This window comes from Pelecanus crispus, chromosome 4, assembly GCF_030463565.1.
Source record: "Pelecanus crispus isolate bPelCri1 chromosome 4, bPelCri1.pri, whole genome shotgun sequence".
Classification (NCBI taxonomy): Eukaryota; Metazoa; Chordata; class Aves; order Pelecaniformes; family Pelecanidae; genus Pelecanus; species Pelecanus crispus.
Window position 1 is genome coordinate 61179199 of NC_134646.1, and position 23847 is coordinate 61203045.

Below are 23847 nucleotides of genomic sequence, written 5' to 3' on the forward strand. Positions count from 1 at the left end.
AACTTATTGATAGTGTTGCTGTAACAAGTTACAGATTATTTTTGTTTTTCTTTAACTTGCAAGAACTTTCTTAGGATATGATACTACCAGCTTGGAAGAGTTGAGAACTATTGTCAGCTATCTGATCTTTGTGTTGGGAAGGAGTGATTATTTCCCTCAATATTTGAATTGTATAGAGTAACTCCCAATCCCTGCCCCCCACCTTAGAGCTTTGCACCAAAAAGCTGATGCTGCACCCAGAACTAGACCTGCAGAGAAGCTGGATGTGCTGACTTGTACTCATTTCTGCATTAGTATGGTCTTCTCTCTTTCTAGTTTCCAGCCTAGCTTGCTTGCGGCTGCTTCAGGTCTCTGCAGAGCGTTTCACTGTACTCCACAGGAGTAGCCAACAAAACAGGCTTGTTCAAGTTGCAAGAACAAAGCTGTGTGCAGCTCACTGCTGTGCTGTGGCATGACCCTGGCAGGGGAGCTTGCTGATAAAGGAGCAGTTGGGTTATGTTCTCTCAGGGACTGACATGCAGCTCAGCCCCATTCTGAAGTGTTAGGACTGCTGGGGGAGCCATGTGTTTCCTAGCTGTTAAATAGTTAAAAGCTGCTCTTTCCTTCAGCTTTCAGAGGGATGTGGCATGTTTCTTGTCCTGACTCTGTGCATAAGACTTTAATATGCAGCTGGAAATACCACAGAGCTTAGCCAGCCTTGGCTCATAGTTCTGTTTCTATCCCTGGTGGCAGTTCTGTTAATCCTTCAGAACTAAATCTGTGCCACTGATTTCCCCCTGCAAAAGTTCTCTTTTGGGCATATCTGTTCCATGTCTGGTTATAAATATTTTTGGAGTGTGAGAGAAAAGGAATATAAGGAGAGAAAGGAATCAAAGGCACAATTTATATGTGAAAGTGGTGTTGTAAGAGCTTTCTTCTGGAACTCTGAAATACTGTTTCTAATTCGGAGTACGTGTATGCTTTTATGCTGTTTCACTGATCTGTGTTCTCCATTTTTTGTGTGGTTTTTGTTTGGACTAGGAACTGGGGTATAGCTATGTGGAGTTGAATGCCAGTGACACTCGCAGTAAGAACAGTCTAAAGGAAGTAGTTGCTGAATCGCTTAACAACACCAGCATCAAAGACTTCTGTTCTGGTATGTCTGTTGTTTGAAGGAGGATTTTTCTTGTGTTAAGAGTTGGGTTACAGGACAGACGGAGCTTTCTTATTACACAGAAGTGTTGGGAATTTAACTTGCTCATCACATGGAGGGATCTAGCTTTAATAGGGATGGCTTCATTTAGTAAGCTGTTTCATTTCATTCTCAGTTGTAGAATTAAATCCTGCTATCAGTAGAACCAGTTGTTAATCTGCACAAACTACTCAGGACTGTGCAAGTTGCTCTTCTGTTGCATGGGTCTTGTTTCTTGGAAGATGACATGAGATTATAGTCAGTTCTATTCTGTGAACATAGATTCATGTGATCAAATGGCAGAGCAAGAGGTTCACCACCACCTCGGTTGTCTAGGATGGGCTTACCTAACGTATAAAGCACTGGGTAAAATTTGAGCAAGACCCTATTTTATTCCCATCTCATTTTCTTGTCCATATTCATTTTCAGGCACATCCTCATCAGTTAGCGGGAAACATGTATTGATCATGGATGAAGTGGATGGTATGGCAGGCAATGAAGACAGAGGAGGGATTCAGGTGAAACTGCTATAGTTATTAGCTAATGCCATTGCTAAGAGTGCATAGCATATATAGCACAAAATATTTCAAGCCAGTCTACTGTCCTCAACCTATGGTCCATAGAAGGTCTCTAGAGTACAGGTTATCTGACCTATTTTAGAAGTCTGTCTTCGTGTAATAAGTATTATGCATTAGTGGAGGGGGGAAAAAAGGTACCTCTGTAAAAGAAACCTGGAGTGACGAACTTGGGTGTGTGCACTTTAGATGTTTATTCCTGGACAGGTGAATTTATCCTAAGGTCTCTACTGCTGACATCTACCTACAGTTGGAGGTTTGTAATCTGACTGGGACAGTTGCTCTCTTCAGTAGGCAGTAACACTGAGTAAACAACGTGGCATAGGCAGTATTAGACTTTGTTCTCCTTAACAGCTCCAGTTTTAGCTTCTGAAGATTTCCTTCAGTCACCTGCAATACTTTGACAATAAAAGGCATACACATCTTTAGCTCAGATGCAGACATTTACGTTGCAGGAATACGAAATTGAACTGAATTTCACCTTTGTTAGAGCAGGCAAAGTTTGTTCTGGTAAGCCTAATAATGCTGAAGCCTCAGGGTTGAGGTCTTTGGACAGGGAAGAGCTGATCGTTTTACTTCCCGCTTCTTCATTGTTTGTGGCAGGGTGAAGTCAGAAAGATGTGTGCTCCCTCTGGGCACAGGCTAGGTCAAACTGGCCTTTGGACAAATGAGCTAGTTCTGCAGGTGGACAGCTCTACTCTAGGCTATTGCTCTTCATTGCTTCATGAAGAATGGTCCAAATGTGATTGCTGGAAATGGATAGTACAAGTGGGTAGGCAGCAGATTTATTGTTGCTGAATAGAACGGCAAGCAAAAAAAGTAGGAGAGGGGCTAGATTTTTCACTATGTAGATATATGATTACAGTAGGAGGAGTTGTATAGACTTGCATCTGTCAAGGATCTGATTTAAGGCAGGGACTACTGTTGCTTGGTATGACATTTTAATCATTCTCTGAGGTATCTAATGTAATTGTAATGTGTTTAAATCACAGGAGTTGATTGGTTTGATTAGACACACAAAGATACCCATCATCTGTATGTGTAATGATCGCAGCCATCCTAAAATTCGTTCCTTGGTCCACTACTGTTTTGATCTTCGTTTTCAGAGACCTCGTCTAGAACAGATTAAGGTAAGACAGCTGTGGCTGTATGGGCTGCACTGAATTACCATCAGTAACTTCTGTCTTCATGTGGCAAAATTTAATACAGGATTGGAAACACCGCTTAAAACTTAATGGCTCACCTCAGTGAGTTACCCTGATTTTCAGAATGGGTTGTCTGAATTTTTCTTCCCAAAGAGTGAAGTATCCCAAAGCCTTTCAGATTTAGAAGTCTATCTTAAACATATCCAAAGATTAGATTTTTTTAATTATCATGTGCTTTTTTTTTTAACACCAGTGACAAGGGATGACTTTTGTTCATGAGAGGAAACTTAAATTATATGTGCTTTAAAAAAACCCTAGAAAAATACAGTAATGCTCTTTCATAGATGTGTCAATGTCTTCTGTAGGGGGAAGAATTCATAGGAATTCTCTAGTGACAATTTCTCAATTGTGTGTATCACAGGGTGCCATGATGTCTATTGCATTTAAAGAAGGCTTAAAAATTCCACCACCTGCTATGCAAGAGATAATCCTGGCAGCAAATCAGGACATCAGACAGGTCAGTGCCAATTCAGTATCAGTGTCCATTCAGAGAGCATGTCACGTACGAGTCCTTGACTTCAGTGTAGTATTTGAACAGTATTATTCTTTTTATGTATAGAGATCAGGCTGTTTTCTGCTTGAGTCTTCCATTTAAATGCTATTATGCTACCAAATTGTCACTTTTGTTCTGTAGGTTTTACATAATCTTAATATGTGGTGTGCAAAAGATAAGTCATTGACTTATGATGAGGCTAAAATGGATGGCAGGAGAGCTAAAAAGGATATCAAACTGGTAAGTGTAAAGTACTGGATTGGCATTTACTGTTTTATTCTGATATAACTGGTAGGCTTTATAAGCATCTTCTGAACTAAAGCACTGATAGCCTAGGTGCAGGGAGCCATCAAACTTGCCACAAATAGTTGAAGAGCAGTAAATCCAGGAATGAGTATGTATTTTTGATGTACTGGTCTCTTACGTAAGATGCAGTTATGAAGCTCATACTTCTCATCCTGAGCCCTTTATTTAGGATAACTCTCTTAATACCAGAAGTCAAACTCAATTCTTGAAACTGGTAAAGCACTAGGAAGGAAGTACTGAACATTGAGCTTGTACTGATGAGTCCAGATATTGTTGGGTATCATCACTGAAGTAATTTTGTTGATATTGTGCTGTGTCCTGTTGTTTGTGTTGACTTGCAACCCACTGACTTCTTGAAGTATCGTTTACCTAGGGCCCTTTTGATGTTGTCCGGAAGGTTTTTGCCGCTGGAGAGGAGGCTTCTCGTATGTCTCTTATAGACAAATCGGATCTTTTCTTCCATGATTATTCCCTAGCACCTCTCTTTGTCCAAGAGAACTATGTACATGTGAAGCCAGCTGCTGCTGGGTGAGTTATTCTATACCCTAAATAAAATGACATTGACTTGGGTCAGGGAGTAAAACTAGACTAAAACCTATCTGGGTATTTCTGCTTTGTAATACAATCAACTTCGTTTTTTTTCCAGAGGAAATCTGAAAAAGCACTTGGTGCTCTTGAGTAGAGCAGCTGATAGTATATGTGATGGTGATATAGTGGACAAACAGATTCGTAGCAAGCAAAACTGGAACCTTCTTCCAACACAGGTGAGCACTTAACACTCATTTTATGTGCTTTATGGGTGTCCAGTATAAAAGACTGACCCTTGAAATTGATGCTTCAGTATAATTTTATGACCAGTATAGTTGATACTTCATGTAGTATTCTGTTCTGGTGAGTAGAGCAGTTTCCCATATTCATATTGTTGAACCCACGCTGTATCATGGAATGAACTCTTCTGAAACTTTGAAAAGCTTGAACCTTCTTCACGAAGCGCTAGGAGCACATGGCACGTAGCACTTCTGACGTGCAGTTACAAGCCTACTCTGTTTTATTTATGTGCTTCCTGTCCCAGCCTCTGACCAGGCCAGTGTTTCTCCCAAAGCACAGAGGACTGAGCTTCATCACTGTACCTCTTTTAATGATCACTGAAACATTGACAAGACTTTTGTTTAAAGGATTATGACTGGCATCGGAGAATGTATCGTAGATTTAAGTTGGGATGGACCTGAACAGGTCACCTGTTCCACCCCCTGCTTCGCACAGGTCCAAACAGATAAGTTGCTTAGGAACTTAGCTAGCTGAGTTTAACTTGTGGCGTTCTTCGTAGATGTCTCCTTCTCTCCTTCACCATGTCCATCTGCTGGAGACTACAGCACTTGTTTCTGTGAAGTCAGCTGTTTGTCTGACTGCACTCTAAAATGAGAAACAAACAGGCGTGCTTTTTTTTTTTTCCTTAAAAAAAAAAAAAAAGCTTTTAAAACCCACATAATTTCACTGATATTTTTGAACATGATATCAAACAGGGTGGTACAAGAGATGAAGCTGTAACCTAAAAAAGTTGAACAGAAACAAGCAAGAGCTCTATTAAAATGAGCTGTTTCCACTGTGGAACTGTATTCACTACCTCCTTTCATGCGGACAAGTAGGGTAGTATGTCATGGTGTCAGTGAGACTAATCCGTTGTGATTCGAGTTTAGCATGTGTGTTACTTTTTCAGGCTATTTACGCAAGTGTTCTGCCAGGGGAGCTGATGAGAGGTCACATGTCCCAGTTTCCTGTCTTTCCCAGCTGGCTGGGGAAATTTTCATCCACGGGCAAACATGATCGTATCATTCAAGAACTGGCAATGCACATGAGTCTCAGGTAGTACTGACATTCCTTTTCTGATTTATATTGACACAGGTATTTATTTCTCGTGTAGTTCACTACCTACGATTAATTCCTTGCTGTGCTTGGTACAAACTTGACAAGGATATTCACAGAATATACACTTATGTTGTCGGTGATGCTTTCTTAGTGCTTAATCCGGACAACAGTCGAGACTGCAAATGCTTTTAGTGTAGTGGTACTGTGACTTCTTTTTCCCCTGAAGTTGTTGTTTCTCAGCTAGGGATGTGTTTCCCCAGGCCATTGGGTGTTTGAATACCTTGCATCGGTTATCCCTGATGCAGGTATGGCAAAAGGCATGGCACAGTACAACTTGCAGTTAACTGTTAAGGTAGCCGATTATCCGTTTGCCGAGGGCCTACCTACAGGTTGCTTGTGTTTAGAAGTGAGTGGTGGTGGTTGTACAGCTTTACTTACTGCTTTCAATTTGACAAAGAACCAAGACATGCAAGAGGACAGTAAACATGGAGTATTTGTCGTATTTGCGGGATGCGGTTGTCCAGCCCTTGAAAGACTTTGGAGCAGATGGTGTACAAGAAGCTATAACATTCATGGACTCTTACTGCCTGATGAAAGAAGATATTGAAAATATCATGGAAATAAGCATGTGGGGAGGCAAACCCAGTCCTTTTTCAAAGCTGGATCCCAAGGTAAAATTCACTAGTGAATTTTTTTTTCCTTGTCTTCCCTATCTTTAAGAAATCCTAGAATAATAGCTGTGGTATGGATGTGCTGCTGGAAGGCTGAAGTTGGTGCGGCTGCAAGTGAATAATTTTATTAACTGTAATTTAATTAATGGCAGTTTCTGCAAATCAGCTGTCAAACATACTACTGAAGGTTTTAGGGGTATGTCCTAAAAGCTTGTCAGGCTGTGCTGCATTCAGCGGTCTTACAGCTGTAGTTCCTGGTGTAAAGGAACACCGGGAATTGGCTGTGTCTGGGGTGTGGAAGTGGAACGGAGAAGGGACAGGGGAAGCCAGTACCTTTCTACAAGCAAGCTCCTGGCTGTAAGCTGTGTCACCTTCATGCATAGCACCGCCTTTCTTACCACTGTGCAAAGGAGGAGGGACGCACAACTGTGTGTGTTATGGTGTGGGCGCTGAATTAAGGGGTTGGCTTGCAGCTTGCATCTTTCACAGTCCAGCTAGACTGAACTGCCAGACTGGGGGCACTTTGTGGTGCTCCTCCATATCCAGCTAGTCCACCTCAGCGGTTGGGACCCTCACCTGGTACCAGGTGAGCTTAAGCTCAAGTCCCTGCTACAAACTGGGCAGATGCGAGATCTGAACCATCATCTCCCCCATCCCATCCCAGGTCAAGCGCTTGGGGAAAGAGAAGAATCTTCTCTGCTGATCACTAAAGCTATGCTACTGTCAGGTGTTCACCCCTAGTCTGAATACGCTGCTCCAGCGTGGCACGTGTTGGGTGCTGCTGAGGGTGGCTTTAGTGTAAGTGACTTGGATTAGGTAGCAGCAGAACGACAGTGCTGAAATTATTGGAGGCCTAAGTGAGAAGCATCTGGAGATGTACGCTCTGTCTGAGGATTATGCGGGACTTGCTGAAAATGAGCCTTCACCATACAGCTCTTAGACGCTTTCTATGTCCCCTTGAGATAGTGTCCTCTTCTGCAAATCTTTTGTCACATCTTCCCAAAGGAAAGATGATGTGGAATCTCTAGCCAAGAGCTGGTTAGCTAATAATCTGCAGTTCCTAAGCTGATGCTTGTGGTGTTTTCTTTCAACCTAACAGGTCAAAGCAGCTTTCACACGTGGCTACAACAAGGAGGCACATCTGACTCCATATTCGCTTAATTCTGTCAAGATATCTAAAAGGCAGTCAGGGTCTGCGGTGACCTTGGAACTGAATGAAGACCTGAATGTGGAAGAGATCCAGTCTGATGAGGACGAGCAAGATAATGTCGAAAGTGATGCAATGATTAAGGTGACTTAGTTTCCTCAGTGTTAAAACTACCACACTAAACTGTTTCCTCTTAAGTTACCTTTCTGGGACTTGTAACATCATCTGAATTAAAAAACAAAAAAAACCCCAAATCAACCAACTCATAGTAGATATAAAATATGTTATCTGTCAACTTCTAAATTCTTAACTAGTAGTATGAAAGAGTCTAAGTGATTTCCATCATCTTCTGCTTGAATGTTGGACCATGGTGAGACATCACTGTACACTCACAAATACTGCATCCAGTTCCAAAACTCAGTAATGTTTTAGGCATTGGTGGTGACGGTGCCATTGGTAAGGAGCAGCCACAGGCCTTTCCTTGTGGTTACCCAGTAGTAACCTTTGTACGTGTCACCAAATGGGGGAACTGCGGTCAGCCCTTAAGCCGGAATATTGTAGAGTCTGGGCTCTCCATGGCGTTCAAGAACTGGATATGTGAAAGGGGAGGGGAAGAGAAGAGATGGCTTTTTCTTTTAACACTGGTAGCGTTTTGACTTATACTTTTGTCAGGTTGCAGTTGGATTTTAAACTGCCTGTATGTTCTGTTTGTAGCAAAAAAAGGTGAAGTCTTCCAAGCTGCCAAAAAGAGAGAAAAATGAAGAAATGACAAAAAAAGAAGGAAAGAGAAAAGAGAAGACAAGACATTAAACAGAATAAAACGTTGCTCTGGATGCAGCTTTGCTTATCTAACTTCTGGCAGAACATGAAACGGATCCAGTGATGGAGCTGGGAAAGCGGAACCAGTGCATTGAAAATGCTCCTCTTATAGAGGTGATGTAGCCACTGTACTCTCTCACTATGCAGTGCTGTACTTCTAACGTGCTACAACGTTACAAGCTATAAATACCCTTGTACAACAAACACCCAGGTGCATGAACACGATGAAAACGTGATGCTTAGTTACCTGGCATTTATACTGAGTCTTCCTAGGACCTTTTTGTTTGTTTGTTTGTTTCAAAATACATCCCCTGGTATTATGTGGTGAACTCTTGTAAATAGTACATGACGCAAAAAAACTCCCCAAACCTAAATTGCGTATTTGTACATTATAGAAACTAAGCAGTGTATAAAATTACAATAAAATGTTTCCCAGGAGTCTTTTAAAAATCTGGTTAAGTTCATGGAGTGTTCTGTCCCTCTCCCTCTCTTTTCTTCCAAGGTTCTGGCTTTCCTGTGTGTACAGGATGTGGTTATATTCTTTTCCTACAAATTCCCTTTTGCTCAGTTAAAGACACAGAAAAGCAGTGTGGGATTCAGTGCCAAAACTTGAGGAGCCTGTGCTTGAGCTGTATCTTTAATCAAAACCAGAAAGTAAGAAATGTGTAATAGAAAATAGTCATAAAAGTTCAGACCTGATGTTGAAAAGAGAACACGAGGGGCTTTTTTGTTACTCGCATAACACAGAATGCTCCCTGGTTTGTCTTTGGTGCAGATAAAATGCAAATTTTGCTTGGTAAGAAGAATTATCAATCAGTTTTATTACTATAATAAATCAAAGTACAAAATTTATCAAAAGCTAAATATTTACAGGCTATCACAAAATATTAAATCCTAGTGGGGAAAAGATGTGTAATGTAGTGATAGAGCTTTCCTTGCTGCTTGCCAGACAACACAGGCAGTTCTGAAAATAAACAGAGGCAGTTAGTCATATCCTAAGATATAAGACTGTGATAGCAGACAAGATTTTCTCAGGCCAACCCCCCCCCCCCCAAACCAAAAATAAGGTTATTGTGGTGTATATATATGATTTTATAATATTACTTGTACATTACTTTGATCTATAGTCAAAGTTTTCACAGAAGGTGTTTGCAGTAGTAAAGATGCCTTCAGATGTCAGAATTACTGAGGAACTTTAACTTGTTTTCAGTTACCATTCCTTTAACAAAATGGAAGTCTTGGATCTAAGTGTGTGGTATAGACAGAGCAGTGGTCTCCTATGAAATATGAGTATTTCACACCAATGCTATATTGTTGTTATCCTGTGATATATTCTTATATTCTGTTAAATGTAGACGCTAAGATCATGTAACCTGCATTTTAGATCTGCTCCTTCCGCTTAGCATTTCTCTCTCTTCCTACACTTCAACTCTTGATGGTAGCCTGTAGAAGGATTTGATGATGCTGAGATCTTCAAACTGTTCTCTCTGTGCTACTGAAGCACAACTGGTCTTCAGGAACATAGCCCAAACCAGAACATGTTGCAGAGGATAATGTGATCCTAGAGGTAAGCTGGTTTAAAGCCTCACAACTGGAATGATTTAACAACCATGTTACTTCCAGTAGCAAAACCTACTGGTGTTTGCATGCCTGAGGGCAAATAGGTGAGATACAGCTGAGCCTGAGACCTGTACCTGGGCTGTAAGTTAGATTCTTGAGCGCTGCATTTCCCTTGCTGGGAAAAACTCCCGATGTCCTCTGGAATGAGCCCTGCTAAGTGAAAAAAGCAGGCTCTGGCACATACCTGAATTTATTGGTCCCCATCTTCTGGTTTGAGGTGCTGCGTGCAATCACTGATTTTCTTAAGATGAAGGATGTTAATCCTTTCAGAACACATTGGACATATGTTTTCAGTCTGTAACATGCTGTTTTAAAAGAAGGGTGACCGGTCAAATGGTAATTCTAACATTGTCAAAGGAAGAGCTGGGCCTGAGGCGGAGAGTATAGAGCAAAGTTCTGACCTATGCTATGTAACGCGTACAGGCCAGAGCGCAACAGCCGCTTCTGTCTAGGCGGAGCAAAGGTTGGTTTGGTCGTTTTTAACATTTGAGAACTAACATCGCAACAGGAACGCTGCTGCTGTTTGCACAGGTATGAGGGAAGTTTAGCAATTAAAACTTATACAAAGGAGCTTGGGCTAGAACGTGAACTTTCTGCAGCTTTGCAGTTCCTGACATCTGAACAGAGCTATCCCATCCCATTCTCACACAGAGGATTACTGGGGACAAGAAACTATTGTCGCCTTCCTCTGTACCCAGTACTGCCTGTGTTTTCATCCTGTGTTGCTCCCTGCCCCCCCATATCCGGTCATCTTCCTGGAAGGGGCTGAGAACTCACACAAGCACCCCCCTCCATCTCCATTACTGCTCCTGTTGTTGGAGCCCTGCATCTCTGGTTGAGTTTGTTCTTTATCGTAGTTTCTGGTCCACCTTGAAGCGATGTTCTGTGAGTGTTAAATGAAACTACGAAGCGAGGGGGATTCCTCTTCTGCCCCCAGCTGTTACATGTTTTTTAGTACCAAAGGAACAGTTTGCTGCTAAAACATGAACAAACATTGGAATCCTGCAACAGAAAAAGAATACCAACTTACTTCTTGAATTCTGAATAGAGGGCAGGAAAGTCACAGTGTGGGCAGACTGTCCAGTCATCTCGTACCATATGCCGACCCTGCATGCAAAAGCCGCAAGTAATTAAATGTACGCTGGGCATTTAGTTTTGTACCTGTTCTTGTGAAAAAGTCTCAGCAACTGAGTTCTAAAGATCTTGAAGAATAAAAAACCCCAAACTGTAATAGTCTTGTGCTGTAGTTTGATTACTGTGTAAATTCAGTAACTAGAAAAGGAACTCTCAGTGAGACACAGTGTTTTTATAATAATTTACATTCCTCAAGGAAAAAAAAAATCTAAGAATGTATTGAATTACAACTTCCAAAATTATCCTAGTATGGCAATTCTAGAATGTAATCTGTAGATCTATGTCTAGAGATGTACACAAATCTACTGGGATTTTTTGCGTTGCATATGACATTCAAAAAAACGCCCCCAAAGCCACATCACCTGAGCCCAGGAGGTTGCATTCAACTCTGTCAAGTTTGTGAGCATGCTGACTGCCTGGCGCGCCCCTCTTTAAACAGCAGTGATTTCCTCTGTTTTGGTAGAGTTTACTAATTTGCTTTTGAGAGAAAGACTTCACGTGTACCTTTTCAATACTATAAAAACATAACGGCACCTTGAACTGTATTGAGAGACTTATGCTCTAATATGATATGCAACAGTAGACTGTTTTGACACTGACTCTTGTAAGATATTTAAAAGCCTTGGGTTTTTTTCCTTAAGATAATACTTCGGAAATATACTGGTCATCTTACTCTGCTAAACAAATAGAGTAAAAAAAAAAAATAGATAATTGCTATTAATATTTTTTGTAAAACGTAATTCTTTAGTTTTAATAAAGAATGTTAACTCCAACATTTGATTCCCGCTCAAGTAAGTTTTGATTTTTCTGTAATTCTGGTGTAACAAATCACTTGAACCTAATAAAAATAAAACATCAGTTATACAGCGGCTAACCTCAGTATAAAGATTTTGTACTGATGCTGGAAGAGCCATGCATTCCACTGTTACCACTGGGAAACATACCCTGTCCATGCCTTTTCAGTACACTCTAAAGTATCCTGAAACAAAAATGTCAGAACTTCTCATTTCTGTAAGGATCAGTAATATAAGAAATGCTGAGGTCACTCACTGGCTGAGCCATTACTTAACCTTGGAAGTGCCTAAAAATTCTGTCACATTCTGGGCATTCCCCAAAACAGATTTTTGAAGAGGTGGTTTGGGTTTTTTTTTTTTTATTTGAAGTCCTGGCAGCCTAGAGTTTTGGGGAGAGGAGCTGTGCCTCCACAAGCTCCTGTACATGGAAGAAGAAAGGGGGACTTCCATCTCTGCCATTATTGCTCTGAGCACTGGAGCCGCTGAGCAAAGGGCTGGGCTGGGGAGGCACCAGCACAGTCCTGTCCGTGTTCTCCCAAGAGCACCAAACACACATGAGCTGGGTGTTTCAGGGGGCTCCTGGAGCATGCCCTGCCTTCTCAGGAAGCTGAAGTCTTCCAGAACCACTTTGTGATTTTACTTGTCACCCTTAAGTGCCTGCAACTTGTAGGTAGCAACTAAGGACACTCTGTGGTAGTTAAAGAGAACAAGAATAGTTTTTACTGTTTTGCTAATGGCTTGGAAAAAAAGCCCAGCAAACAAACCCACAAAAACATCTAGCTTGAATCTACTTGCAAACCAAAGATCTTCGGATGAACTTATTTTTAGAAGGAAAGAAAAGCTTTGTGTTCATTCTCACACGGTGGAAAACACTGCAGACACTCACAGTTGCAATACAGTACGGGAGATTGTTTTTACAGCCGGGACACAAAAGTTCGCACTCTGGGAGCTGGAACCCGCAATAGGGACAGGCTGTTGTTGGCTCCTCTGCTTCTGTTGTGTCTGGACGTCTAGAGGCAAGATACAGCTGTGAATAAAAACCTCAAGTGCTTTGAACTTGCACCAAAATGTTTTACAATGCCTTTGCTATTTAGCAAGTGTTTTTCCTTCGAGTTATTTGCATAGCTTCCAGTTGCTGGTTTGTAGTCTACCAGCTAATTCCTTTCAACTATCAACCAAGCTTCACCACAATTACGTAAATTCAGAAATAAGTTGTTTTCCATTTGATTTGAAACAATACAACCTTTTAAAGTGATAACAGATCATAATACCTCAAAACCTTTCAAAGCTCATGGTCTATATGTACAGATTATAAAGCTATGGTTTCTCTGTTTCAGTGTTTTTCTGTGACAGGAGCAACCACAAAGACTTGAGGTAACACAACATAAAACTGGCATCCTGGTAGGCCCGTACGGGCTTGTACCTCTGCCTGCCACAGGCTGGTTTTCACCCACGTGTCTGTCAGAATGATGATCGTGATCCAGCCATCACAGCACCGGGGCAGGGGCGGGAGGAGACCTTTTTTTCCAACTTCTTGTGTGACCTCAATGTTTAATCTTCTATAGAACATCTACAGATGAAGAGCTTAGATTCCCTTTTAGCATATTTTCCAATGAAGAGGATACATCTTTTCTAATGTTTAACCTAGTAACCTTGGAGACAATTAGCTGGCTTCCTTAGTTATCTTGATATTTTGTAGAAAGCCTAATTTCTCATTTTATTAACCTGGGCACGTATGTTTCCCTTGCAATGGCCCGTTCCTTTGTCTCCACTTAAGAAATCTGAGGTATGGATAAACATCATAGATTAGGAACGCGTCAATGTGGCTTTTAACATTGATGTCATATTTCAGAAACTTACTGGAATGTTCTAGGAATATTAAAAGCAGGCAATAGGGAAGAACTTTACATGACTTTAAAAAAAATGGTTAAAAGATACTAAACAGAATAGGCTAAACAGTTCTCAGTAAACATCTGTGGTAACCTACTGCTGTGCTGCGCGCACATAAAACGTAAGTGAAAATAACATGGTGACATGGGGGGAAGCCAAAGCAAGGCCTATTGGAAAAAAGTTTCCACATATAAGATGTTGCACTCCGAACTGCTGTTGCTTAAGAACAAGATCTTGCAATTATAATGCATGCCATGAAAACATCAGCTCACTTTAAAAACAGTCAAAGCAAATCAAGGAGGCTGGAATAGAGACTCATTCTGCTACTACATAAATCCATAGGTTGCCCACATTTTAAATACAGTGTGTAGTTTTGGCCTTGCCTCCTCCAAAAAGGTTGTAAAAGAGTTTCAGAGAAAGGCCATAAGGACCTGTATCCATAAAAGAACAGCTATGTAAGCTGAGACACTTCAGGTCCTGGAAAGATATGACTGATAGAGGGGAAATGAAAAAAAATGGAGGTCTATAAAATCATAAGTGACACAGAAAAGGCTGGATCTCTCCCAAGAGGAAAACTACGAGGCATCACATTAAACCAGCTGGTGGCCAGTCTTGACACAATGGAACTTTCTGTCACAGGAGTCATCCGTCGCTAAGAATTTACGTGGCTTCAAGCAGAGGGACTGGATAAGCTCATGGGGAGCTTAGAGACTTAATAAATACCTAAAACACCTGTATGGGCACAGCAAGTCCCTGAGCCTCCAAATGGTTAGAGCCTAGTAGAATAAGTAAGTGTTACATGTGCTTGCCCGGCTCTTACACGCTCACCTACGCTTCCTCCTTTGGCAGAAAGTATTGGCTAGGATCTGTCAAAACAGAACTTCAGATAAGGAAGAAAATGTCAAGAATGCACCTGTTTTATTTGCCCTTCCATTCTTTTTTATCTCAGCCATTTACTCAGTAGTCTAAATCACGGAAGAGCATGCTGCTGATGCTGTAGTAGCTAACAGTTTACATGTACATTCCTAACTACAGAACAACTAAAGGTGTATGGCTGCATTTACATCTGTATGGACAAGATGGAAAACATTACTGCTAGTTAGGAAGCATTTTACACGTGCATTGCATTTCAGGTTTATCACATCCAAGGGAACAGAAGCCTTTAATTTTCAGAGAAGGGGGGAAATGGTTCTTAGCCTTCCAAATTTGAGACAATGAAATAATATGAAAACAGGATAAAGCCTGTAGGCTTTATGAGCAAAAATAACATTACAAATAAAGCCTTGATATTGTGTGCATGTGAAAGTACAGATTAACACTACTCACCTGACCATTGCTTCAATTTTCTTTTTGTATTTAAGATCTATTTTATTACGATACTCAGGTCTCATCAACATAGCAGCAAAACTGAAGGCCGAGTTCTTCAATCCTGCTCTGTGACACTCGATTACAGTTGAAGTCAAAATTGGCACAATGTCTGCAAGAGAATGAAATAATGATGTCAAATACTTATTTACCAACATTAATGCTGAAAGCCTTTGAGCTAATACAGCTAAAAAGGTACTGATGAAAAATGACAGTATTTTTCTTCTTCCTCATGGTACACAGTTGCCCAAATTGTGCAATTCCTGTAACCGCATACAAGAAAATCATGGTTTCGCCTCTCATTGCCTTGCACTTCTGAAGCTCAGCATGGCAGCAGGAATGTTTTGATTATTAACCAGTTCTCCCAAATCTGGTCTGCGCTCTTTAAAGTCTACATTTTCCATCTACTCAAAAAGTATTTTCAAAAGAAGATTGATTAAAATTTTGTGATAAAGTTACAGAACCAATCAGTTGGTTACATCTGATCCTGAGACTTTGTGTGTGGTTCAGGCAGCTCAGTACTGCAGTTATGGTGGGTGAGGACTGATCAAACTGCTGGTGAGGAACCCGTCCTGGAGGCTGTATATCAAAGAGCTATCCTGTGGAGGACGGCAGAGCAAACCTCTGTATTTATGTTGTCGTGCGCCCTACAGGATCACAGGAGGAGAATGTACCTTCTAATGCAATGATTAATGAACTGCCCTGTAGAGCACAGCACGCCCTTCTATGCTGTCAGCACTTACGTGATGGGAACTTGCTGATGTTGTTGGCTACACGTATAAGCATACGTGCTCCCTTCATGTGATCACCACGCTTCACGTGAGTCTGGAATACAACATACATATCAAATTAACCGCAGCCTTTAGAGAGTAATTGCTGCAGCCTGCTCTTGGCGTCCATCCTTCTGGGAGCTGCACACCCGCGGCTCTTTCACGAAACCGAGCAGAGGTGTATCGTGCACTAGAGAAAGGACCAGAGACTTCAGAGTGGCTCTTTCCCAGAATAGTTTTTCTGGCCTTCAGCCCTCTATTGCCTGCTCTTGCCTCACTGCTGGTAGGGAGGGAGGCCAGAAGCTGGCTGTAGGCTGAATGGATATCCCGAGGGGCCATGGGTTAACTACTAGAAATCATTTCAGCCCCCGCCCCCCTGCTTAATTTCATTTACAGAAAAGCAGCGAGTTGCTTATGAATAATAATTAATAATAGTACTGGCAGCATAACATATTTGTAAGTATGAATGCAAAAGAAATACAGGAAGCCAGACGCAGGTTTTTCATTATTTGGTATTTAAAAAAGAATATACCAATCAAAGAGGCAGAAACAGCCAAAAGGTATGAATTGTCCTTCTTAGCATGCACTTGGATTCTCTGATACAACTTGTATGACAAAGTAATTTATGTATACATAGCATCCACGTATACAGTTCAATAAATCAGAGACTGTGCGATTTATGCATAAATTCAGTTTCTCAATTCATTACCTTCACTAAAATATAGCTGTGTAGAATCATAAGGTTTGTAGCCATCTCAGAAGGAATTTTAATCTTCTGGGTCTTTAACTCTGAATACATACTGAAAAGAACATCATGTGCATTTCGGTAGTTTCCTTAAAAACAAACAACGCTGAATAGTAAATTTAATTTTTCATAACAATTTCTTTACTAATGACAAATACGGAAGCTGAACAGGAAGTTATGCTGGTTCTTAGAACAAAACATTTGCATGACAATTTCTTTGGAAAGTCACAAGCAGTTGCTTGTCATAGTATCCTAAACAGTATCAGCCAGGGAGTCAAATAATAAAAAAAAATTACACTTGGAGAAGTTATCTAAACAATAGCAAAATACATATGTGGATGACAATTTCATATAATGGAACTTTAAAAATGGAAGATGCTGTATGCAATACATTGCTTCTGCAATAAAGAGAAAAGGTATTTTTAGAGCATTTAGAGATGTTACTTCTTTTTGTTCTTCAATATCAGATATTTAAAAGCTATTGTTTAAATGTTAATTTAACATACTTTTACTTTATCATTTTCTTTGACAACAACTTGCCTCTGCAAGCAAACCAAGCCAAAACCTTTCAGAGAGATAATTCAAATTTGAATGTTAATTCACTACATTATACTGCTTCAAGGTTACTATCAAGGATTGTCCAGAAACCACAGGATTTTATTAAATTATCAACGTAGCTAAAACCAACCAGTGCTTAGTATGATTAGTCTACTCTTAGCTAGTTGTTTGTTCTTGCTTTGCTTTGGGTTTTTTTTTTTTTCATTATTAGCGTATAAGGAAGTCCTGCTCTTTGCAGTTGGAGACTTTTAAAGGAAATTTCAGATTCAGTTATTTCAGCAAACTTCCTCTCTCTCTCTCTCTTTCTCTATCAGCAAATGTTTTTACTCTATAGAGCAATTTGTTATGTGTTGTTACACACTACAATTGAATCAACCAGTGGAATTCCTGTGAGGCAGCTAAATATCACTCCAGAATTTGTTGCTGGAAAACATTAATTTTTCATGCTGTGTTACTGACTCTCAGTATAATATGATCACTCTGAAAATCATGTGATTACATAAAAACAACTTAAAGGAAAACCGCACATAAAAGGGCATACCCAAAGGAAAATACCAAACAGTTTGACTTTTAAAGAAAGAATAAAATATATTGGTGTAAACTTCAGAATCAAGTTCACTGAAATCTCCCAAAGGAAGAAAGGGACAATCTAAAACTGCCTCTGCAGAGGAAACAGTTACTGCAAGACTGGTGATTTTAATGAGAAAATATTGTGCTTATGATTACACTGTTGCAGAACACATCTATACTATTAGGGAATATGAAATACTGCATTTTATATACAAGTTTTCAGAGAAGCTAGTAAATATTTAAACCTTGAGCCTTTACATTTCCTGCTTACATAATTAGCACAAATGCATTATTCACTGCTATGATGAATTGGGAGATCATGCTTGCCAAGGGTTTAAGAGATTTTCCACTCCTTAGGCCAATGCTGAGGAGCAGTCCATAAATGTTAATTTGCCTGGGCTGTTCCTGAGGCTGCTATTTTTCCTTTATAGATATTCTTCTTAACTTACTTGAAATGAAAAGCAAGCAGTATTACAGTAGGGCTGTTGCCATGGCTACAGAGGAGCGTGAATGCTGGAGGCAATAGCTATTTTGCTTCTAGCCCTGTCCCTTCTTACTACTTTTTTCTATTTCTAATTTCAGCTACCTATTAGAGGGGAAAACCAGAATTAAGTAAGCAGGTGTCCGATCCTTCAACAGAAATCATCTCCTGTGCACATCTCCCACTGAAAAAAATCATGTGCAAAGACTAAAGGATCAGTATCCAAGTCAGAAACCGCATGTAGAAACTGCAATTCTAAGAGCTGTGATACACAGAAAAGTTAAGTTGCAGGCAATCTTAATCACTGTGTTTACTTGAATGTAATAAGGAATGCAGGTATTTTCCACAATTTTCTTTTTTCCAGTATTTAATATACAGGTACGAGTCCCAGCGTTTTCACAAAGGCTACTTCGAATTCAAAATTAAACTAGAATATAATTAAAAGCACTGATACATGTCTTTTCTAAATATAATCCTATATAAATAACGGTAGCCTAAGCACTGCAAGGATGTAGTGTCAGAGATGCTGTCATATCAGAGAAAACAGACTTACCTGAACACTGCTCCTCCCTGGCAATTATTATAGCAGTTCTGGCAGCTTCTCTGTATTGCTTTAGTGCCATGTATAAGCGGAATAGGTACTTGGCATCCTTAATTAAATCATACAAAAGCAATTAATACTAACTGATTACATACTGCTGTATTCCCTTTCTTTACTTGCCCATCCCACCGCCACATTCTTCAAAGAAAGCGGACAAGTTGGCTTGTTTAGCGAAGAGCTCTTCGTGTCAACGTGCTTTAGCTGTGCTACGTTCCCCTGTAAGTTTTGGCCATCAGGACAGTCGGACAAACACCCACGCTGAGCACCCCGAGCGAGTTGTGGCAGTTAGCTGCCAAGCCCTGTCAAGACGGACGCAGAAAGCCGCAGGCCGTGAGGCACACGGAGAGTCGTACGGGTGGAAACCCAACAACGTGAGACGTGTAGGCATTTATGGGGTCAGGGGAGAACCAAAGGACTCCTTTTAGACATTGAAATCTTGCTAGAAATGCTTAAATTGTGTTGCAGATCTAGATGCAAACATTGCTTAGCGTGGATGAGGATGACAAAACCTGGCCATTAAAGAATGTATTGTTCTGGGACCTGATGGTAGACATCCAAGACAGCTAAAAGAACTGAAAATTAAGGGGACAATCGGCTAAAAAAAAAAAACCCGTGTAAAATGTATAATTTGCTATACTACATACTGTTGATAATTACAGAATTCAAGAATGGCAAATGTAGCAGAGTTCACTCAAGAACTGGCAATCCAACAGCTTAACTCAACATCAAGAAAATTAGTGAAATGATTTTAAAACAAAACTTTAAAAAACAAGATGGCAGTATTGAAGAAAATAAACATGAGTTCTATTTTCTGACGTGTACTCAAATTTCTAGCAGACTAGTTAAAAAAAAAAACCCCAAGAAAAAAGAGAACTGGTCTTTCATAAGGATTTTGAGAAAATTCTCAAAAGAGGTCATTCCTAAACATACAGCTAAAATACAAAATAAAATTACCTTGCTTATGATGAAAAGGAACTGTTAAGTGGAAAAAAACCCCTCAGCTAGTGCCACTCATATCTTTAGCAGTGATTTCTAGAATGGGATCAATAAAAAGTAAAGTCTGTACATGACAATCTATCTTTTAACTAGTAAATGAAGATTAAATTAAGCTGAAATATTGTATATAATGGCATGGTTCCAACTGAAATATAGACGAATCAGGAAAATCACTGGTAGCTTTACAGACAGCTTAGTAAAAAATCCAAGCCAACAAATTCTGCAATATTATTAATAAAAAACAAACACCGACAATGTGTATTTTATGTTAAAATGGTATAGAAGTTTCTTTAAAAAGAATTGTATTAATCAATGTTATGCTGTTCTCTGGAATACTGTGTGGTTTTTGTATGCAAGTCTCAAAAACAGCAAAAAAAAAAGCGGAAATTAAAAGGAAGAGAAATATGAAAGATATAAAGACACTTCCTTATAAAGAAGCTGACTGCAAAGATTAACTCCTTACCTGAGAGGCAAGAAAAAAACAGACAAAAAAATCACAGAAATAAAAGCAAGAGACAAAGACTGCCATACAGAAAGAAAAAAGGCATGTCAAATTCTTCTTTCTAACTTGCAATATAATGAAAAACATTAGGTGACCAAAAGCATTTACTTTGAAACTAATGATGGAGCAGAATTTTAAGTACCATATGATTAAATGGTCGAACCTCATAAGAACCATATTTTAACAATAATGAAATAGTTATCTGGATAATAAAGTAACCACAACTACTTATATTAGTGGATACTATTTATCCACTGTAAACTGCCTTAAAAAGGAAAATTACTATTCCCTGAGTGGGGTAAACCAAAAATTATTATGAAGGTAGGTTATGATGTAATTCTTCCCAACTTCTGACACCTCCTAGTGACCACAGATGGCCGTTCCACTGATGACAGCAGAAGCCTGCACTTCTTCCCCATCCAGGCTGCTTCTTCCTTTTCTCCAGCAGGAGAAGGATCCTGTCCCAGCACGGACCAGTGGTCTTATATGGTATTTGCCATGTCCCTAATAATATTTTACTTAAATAATATATTTAAGTGACTTACATGGCAGCCATATGTAGAAAAAATATAAAAGTAGACAGCGTTTAAGAAAAATCAGTCTCATGTTTTACTTTCATATTCTTATCTTTAAAGTTAGCCGTTTTAAAAGCAAAAAAATGCAGGAAGGAATTTTCAATTGACAACACATTTCCTAAGGTCTTTGGAAAAATTTATTATTGCAATCTAACTGATCTTAATATTAGATAGCCATGATTTTAATTTAGTTTTGCTTTTTAAAACACACGTACTTAGAAAACATGCACACAGAAAACAGCAGAACCTTGCTAGTTAATGCTCCCCGAAAAATTACAAACGAAGATACATGACAAATTAAGAATCTTTACATGTTAAAGTTAACACATACAACAGTTGACATAATAACACATTTAAGAAATAGTTTATAATTAGTCAGACAATAGTGTAGCAAACTTTTGGTAAGGATAGTAATTTTGATAATATGATAACTTCATTAAAACCCCATATAATTGTTGGCTGTGAAAGATTTAAAGCAATCAGGCTGCTGTGAGCAATGATCTGGTTTGAAGATCAATGCTTGAAAGGACTAGCAAGTTTCTGCTGCGCGGCTACTTTAAGTTCACTCTTATTTTCAGCTTTACAAAAATGCCACCACATAAAAGCTGCTATTCTCTAAAAACAACCTCATTTGCTTGATAATTTCAAAAACACTGTCTCCATAGCATAATAAGGATAAAAATTATTTGGTTTTAAGTAGATTTTTAAAACAAATATATATGATTTGATAAAGTAAAATTTTGTTACTCACTGAGAGAGACTATGGCAGATTGGATTAAAGCATTCAGAAGAACAAGAGAGAGCTTTTAAACAAGGAAAAGAAAGCTCTACATTGAAGTTCAAAACAATGTTAAATCTGGCAATTACGGCATTCACAAAATTACTAAGTGTTTTCTAAAATCTTTGGAACCTCTTTACTATGGCAATCACACTGTAGTTCACTTCCCTTATCCAGTCCTATGCAGTTCTTTCAACCAGATGGCTAGGCTGCTGCTTGTAGAAAAGAGACTGGAAGCTACAGTTTCTGTCCACCCAACTTCCAGCATAAATATGAAATTACTTTTGCTTGCACTGATGCTGAACAGATTTATCGTCTAATGCCTCCAACAGCTTCATTCTCTTCTGGTCTCTTGCAGTTGAACTTTGCTTGTTTCACTATGTCTTGCTTCTCTCATAATTTTATTAATGTTCACATTTCAAATTACAGGTAAATAATAAGAGGTAAATAATAATAGCCATTGGGCTATGATTAATGGGATGAAATTTAACAAGTTGAAATGATGAATTCTGCACCTAGGATGGAGTAATGCTGGGCACAAGTATAAATTGGGAGAGCGGTGGCTGGAGAGCAGCCCTGCAGAAAGGGATCTGGGGGTGCTGGTCAACAGCAGGCTCAATACAAGTGAACAGTGAGCCCTGGCAGCCAGGAGGGCAAACCGCATCTGGGGTGCATCAAACACAGCACAACCAGCCGGCCAAATGAGGTGATTATCCCACGGTATTCAGCGTTGGTGCAGCCTCACCTTGAGTACTGCGTGCAGTTCTGGCCCCACAGTTTAAGAAATATGTTGAGGTACTTGAATGCGTCCAGAGGAGGGCAACAAGCTGGTGGAAGGGCTGGAAGGCATGTCCTGTGAGGAGTGGCTAAGGACTTTGGGCTTGGCTGGTTTGGAGAAAAGGAGGCTGAGGGGCGACCTCATTGCTCTCTACACCTTCCCAAGGAGGGGAAGTGGCAAGGGAGGTGCTGATCTCTTCTCCCTGGTACCCAGTGACAGAGCACGTGGGAATGGTTCAAAGCTGTGCCAGGAGAGGTTTAGCCTGGACATTAAGAAGCATTTCTTTACCGAGAGGGTGGTCAAACACTGGAACAGGCTTCCTAGAGAGGTGGTGGATGCCCCAAGCCTGTCAGCGATTAAGCAGCATTTGGACTCTGCCCTTAATAACATGCTTTAACTCTTGGTCAGCACTGAATTGGTCAGGCGGTTGGACTAGATGATCATTGTAGATCCCTTCCAACTGAAATAGAATCATAGAATCATAGAATGCTTTGGGTTGGAAGGGACCTTGAGAGATCATCGAGCCCAACCCCCCTGCAGTAAGCAGGGATTGAACCTGTGAACTTGGCGTTATTAGCACCATGTTCTAACCAACTGAGCTAAACAGTCTATCCTATTCTATAAAGAGATAGAGGTGTTTTGGTTTTTGTGGTGGGTTGGTTTTTTTTTTAATGTATAAAAGCAAGGTTGGCTTGGCCATCAACTGTCCAGGTGTCTCTGAAAGTCTAAAACATCAAACCCTTAATCTCTAGGCACCATACAAAGAGGAAAGAGCCAGAATTTCTAATCTCACAACAGAATCATAAACCACAGCCGTAATATTAGCGATGAAATAAACTTACTGCACCAAGACCATGTCATCTCCATCGTTACCAAACCTTACTCCCCTCAGTAAGGTAGAACTTATTCTTTCATACATATCATTTTGCACCTGACTGTATTTACTATGAGTTTGTATGAGACCTTAAAATCCTTGACTAAGGAATTAATTGCAGACTGCAATATCTGCACCAGAGGTCTGGCTTTCACAGTAGGAAAACACGGGTGCAGCACCACTTAGCTCACATTTAAGCTCTGCTGTAACAGGCAGTAAAACTTGAAGTGGCTCAGCCACTTAGTTCCATGAACTCAAGCCCAAATATGATTGAATGTACCATAAGCTCTATGAACATCAAAGCAAAAAATGGACTGTGAAGCCTCTTTTTCTATAGCTCGAACTGAGAGAAACCAGATAGCCCATCAGGAGGCACTCTGCATAAGAGCTGTTTGTCATCTTAACCTCAAATGCTGCTGTTCTGATGTCTAACATGATATTTACAGTGGATATTTTTAATCTCTCCTGGGAAAAAAAATCGTATCAACAGAATATGGTCAAAATCTACTTCTTTTATTGTATATATAGCACAGATCTAATCTATGTTCTGCTTAGTTTCTGAG

The 23847-nt window shown here is 39.9% G+C and overlaps 2 protein-coding genes across 4 annotated transcripts in view; one reads left to right on the top strand and one right to left on the bottom strand.

The window, feature by feature from the left end:
* The window catches only part of RFC1 (replication factor C subunit 1), a 44943-nt gene extending 35356 nt beyond the window's left edge, over positions 1 to 9587 (top strand). For all 3 annotated transcript variants that reach the window (XM_075709770.1, XM_075709771.1, XM_075709772.1), the window contains 11 exons: positions 1021 to 1135; positions 1601 to 1689; positions 2739 to 2876; positions 3313 to 3408; positions 3586 to 3684; positions 4124 to 4278; positions 4397 to 4514; positions 5468 to 5613; positions 6074 to 6287; positions 7387 to 7578; positions 8149 to 9587. In XM_075709770.1, the coding sequence (XP_075565885.1) occupies positions 1021 to 1135; positions 1601 to 1689; positions 2739 to 2876; positions 3313 to 3408; positions 3586 to 3684; positions 4124 to 4278; positions 4397 to 4514; positions 5468 to 5613; positions 6074 to 6287; positions 7387 to 7578; positions 8149 to 8244 (1458 nt within the window). In that variant the 3' untranslated portion in view covers positions 8245 to 9587. The remainder of the gene's footprint in view (positions 1 to 1020; positions 1136 to 1600; positions 1690 to 2738; positions 2877 to 3312; positions 3409 to 3585; positions 3685 to 4123; positions 4279 to 4396; positions 4515 to 5467; positions 5614 to 6073; positions 6288 to 7386; positions 7579 to 8148) is intronic.
* An 18-nt stretch (positions 9588 to 9605) lies between these two features.
* WDR19 (WD repeat domain 19) overlaps positions 9606 to 23847 on the bottom strand; it is a 38983-nt gene continuing 24741 nt past the window's right edge. The window contains exons 25-31 of the mRNA XM_009482036.2: positions 18734 to 18830; positions 16536 to 16660; positions 15800 to 15881; positions 15018 to 15168; positions 12688 to 12811; positions 10904 to 10980; positions 9606 to 10178 (exon numbers count right to left, since the gene is read on the bottom strand). Of these exons, the coding sequence (XP_009480311.2) occupies positions 10064 to 10178; positions 10904 to 10980; positions 12688 to 12811; positions 15018 to 15168; positions 15800 to 15881; positions 16536 to 16660; positions 18734 to 18830 (771 nt within the window). The 3' untranslated portion in view covers positions 9606 to 10063. The remainder of the gene's footprint in view (positions 10179 to 10903; positions 10981 to 12687; positions 12812 to 15017; positions 15169 to 15799; positions 15882 to 16535; positions 16661 to 18733; positions 18831 to 23847) is intronic.